At 39.2% G+C, this 3,374-nt stretch overlaps 1 protein-coding gene across 1 annotated transcript in view; it reads left to right on the top strand.

Moving 5' to 3' along the window:
* Positions 1-1,725, top strand: part of LOC127618788 (YTH domain-containing protein 1-like) — a 5,557-nt gene extending 3,832 nt beyond the window's left edge. Inside the window, exon 4 of the mRNA XM_052091430.1 lies at positions 1,252-1,725. Within this exon, the coding sequence (XP_051947390.1) occupies positions 1,252-1,527 (276 nt within the window). The 3' untranslated portion in view covers positions 1,528-1,725. The remainder of the gene's footprint in view (positions 1-1,251) is intronic.
* Positions 1,726-3,374: the final 1,649 nt, after the last annotated feature.

Here is a 3,374-nt window from a genome sequence, read left to right on the forward strand (position 1 = left end):
CATATAAACACACTCACACACACGCATATAAACACACACACACACGCATATAAACACACACACACACGCATATAAACACACACACACACACACATATAAACACACACACACACACACGCATATAAACACACACACACACACGCATATAAACACACACACACACACACACGCATATAAACACACACACACACACACGCATATAAACACACACACACACACGCATATAAACACACACACACACACACGCATATAAACACACACACACATACACGCATATAAACACACTCACACACACGCATATAAACACACACACACACACACGCATATAAACACACACACACACACGCATATAAACACACACACACACACACACGCATATAAACACACACACACACACATAAACACACACACACACACACACACACACACACATGTTGTGTTTCCATGTTTTATGGGGACTTTCCATAGACATAATGGTTTTTATACTGTACAAACTTTATATTCTATCCCCTAAACCTAACCCTACCCCTAAACCTAACCCTCACAGAAAACTTTCTGCATTTTTACATTTTCAAAAACATAATTTAGTATGATTTATAAGCTGTTTTCCTCATGGGGACCGACAAAATGTCCCCACAAGGTCAAACATTTCGGGTTTTACTATCTTTATGGGGACATTTGGTCCCCACAAAGTGATAAATACACGCTCACACACACACACACACACACACACACACACACACACACACAGACACACACACACACACACACACACACACACACACACACACACACACACACACACACACAGACAGACACACACACACACACACACACACAGACAGACACACACACACACAGACACAGACACACACACACACAGACAGACACACACTCACTCACACACACACTCTCACACACAAACACACACACTCACTCACTCACTCACACACACACACACACACACAGACAGACACAGACACACACACACACACACACACACACACACACACACACAGACAGACACACACACACACACACACACACAGACACACACACACACACACACACACACACAGACACACACAGACACACACACAGACACACACACACACACACACACACACAGACACACACACACACACACAGACACAAAGACACACAGACACACACACACACAGACACACACACACACAGACACACACACACACACTCTTTGAGTTACTGATTTTCAATTTGTGCATTTTTCAGAGCGACGGAAACGGCAATGAAGAGGAGGAACCAGTGAATGAGGAAGAGAGTGAAGGAGGAGAGGGAGACAGTGAGGAAGAAGGTGAAAATGATGAGGAAGATTACAGTGATGAAGACGGCAGTGACGGGGGGAGCGAGAGTGAAGGAGGGGATGAAGAAGAGGAAGAACAGACTGAAGATGAGAAGAATGAGACACATGGAGACGAAGAACCGCCGACAGTCTTCAGTAACAAACAGAAGATCTCCACTCAAGGATTTACAGACGCTGTCGTCTAAAACTCAGTTATTAATATTCCTGTAACAACATTCACATCTGTTGGAGTAAATAATCCCATATTAATCTTGTGCATTTACATATAAGACATAATAAACGTCCTCATCAGTGCTGATATCTGCTGTGTTATTAATATACTTGAGTTTTAATCTCAACATATAAACGATATAAAAGTCTGTAAATAAACGTTACTTTAAAAGTTATTATCGTTTTTATTTCATGTTGTCTTAAACGTTAGGATTCACTCAATTATTGTTCAGCTAATGTACTTTTACTTGCGTTTGTCATCTTTCAAAGGCTGCCCAATACACAAAAGAGGCATTTGCACAATATTGCAGAAATGTTGATGTCGCGACGTTTCCATATCGGTAATTTCTGTGTTGCCAAAACGGCATATTCGCCATTTAAAAGTCATCCCAGGAAATAAGAGTTAGACACAGAAAGAGCTATAGCCATCATCTAAATTAAAAATGGCCATTCATTAATTATATATAGGAAGAATCGGCATCGGCCGTGCTTTAATACTTGTGTGTCTATTTAAAAAACGTTACTCAGAGGTCCTTAGAGCACCAAAATGTCCACGTCAAAAAACTGCCATAATAATATTATAATGTTATTTTCCACCTTCAATGAGATAATTTTTTAACCAACATCAGTTCTGATCAGAACTACCAAATATTCATTCATTTTCAGGATTTTAACCCTTTAAATGCCCATTTGTTTACATAATACAGTAAACAGAGAATAGGGGAAAAGCTTGTATTTGCTCCATAGGAAAACATGAGGAAAATGGCGCCATCTGGTGGATAATATACAAATGTAAATGTTTTAGTCAGGGCTCCAGAATGAAAGTATAATATCATAGAATTCATGATTTTTATGCTTTAATGGCACTGGGGTCAAATATTGCAGTTTTAATGGGTTTAATGGGGACATTTGTGTCCTGAAGGTCCTGAGTGTGACTATACAGAGTATTATAGAGGCATTACAGAGGCGTTATAGATGGATTATAGAGGCGTTATAGACGCATTATAGATGTATTATAAGTGCGTTATAGAGGCGTTATATATGTGTTAGAGGCATTATAGATGTGTTATAGATGCGTTATAGGTGCGTTATAGTGTTATAGATGCATTACAGGTGCATTATAGTGTTATAGATGCATTACAGGTGCATTATAGTGTTATAGATGCATTACAGGTGCATTATAGGAGTGTTATAGAGGCGTTATATATGTGTTAGAGGCATTATAGATGTGTTATAGATGCGTTATAGTGTTATAGATGCGTTATAGGTGCATTATAGTGTTATAGATGCGTTATAGGTGCATTATAGTGTTATAGATGCATTATAGGTGCATTATAGGAGTGTTATAGAGGCGTTATATATGTGTTAGAGGCATTATAGATGTGTTATAGATGCGTTATAGGTGCGTTATAGTGTTATAGATGCGTTATAGGTGCATTATAGTGTTATAGATGCGTTACAGGTGCATTATAGTGTTATAGATGCATTATAGGTGCATTATAGGTGTGTTATAGAGGCATTATAGATGTATTATAGGTGCATTATAGATGTGTTATAGGAACTGAGTTTGAAATATAACAATTCCCCTCAGAATACACATTTATGGCATTGGCATTAACACGGTCAAAATGATTGAACAAACAAAATTGAAAAAGACAAAATGTCGCACAAGGGTTAAGGCCCAAACATACTCTACGCAAGTATGTGAACGCAGACGCACCTTGCAACGCAAGCTCCATTTCACGCACAGTTGCGTTGTGAAATGTGTCAGCGCTGCATTCTCAGCTGATGCCACAAGGGGGCGCTAGAGCGGATTTTCTTC

Source organism: Xyrauchen texanus, chromosome 25, assembly GCF_025860055.1.
Source record: "Xyrauchen texanus isolate HMW12.3.18 chromosome 25, RBS_HiC_50CHRs, whole genome shotgun sequence".
Lineage (NCBI taxonomy): Eukaryota > Metazoa > Chordata > Actinopteri > Cypriniformes > Catostomidae > Xyrauchen > Xyrauchen texanus.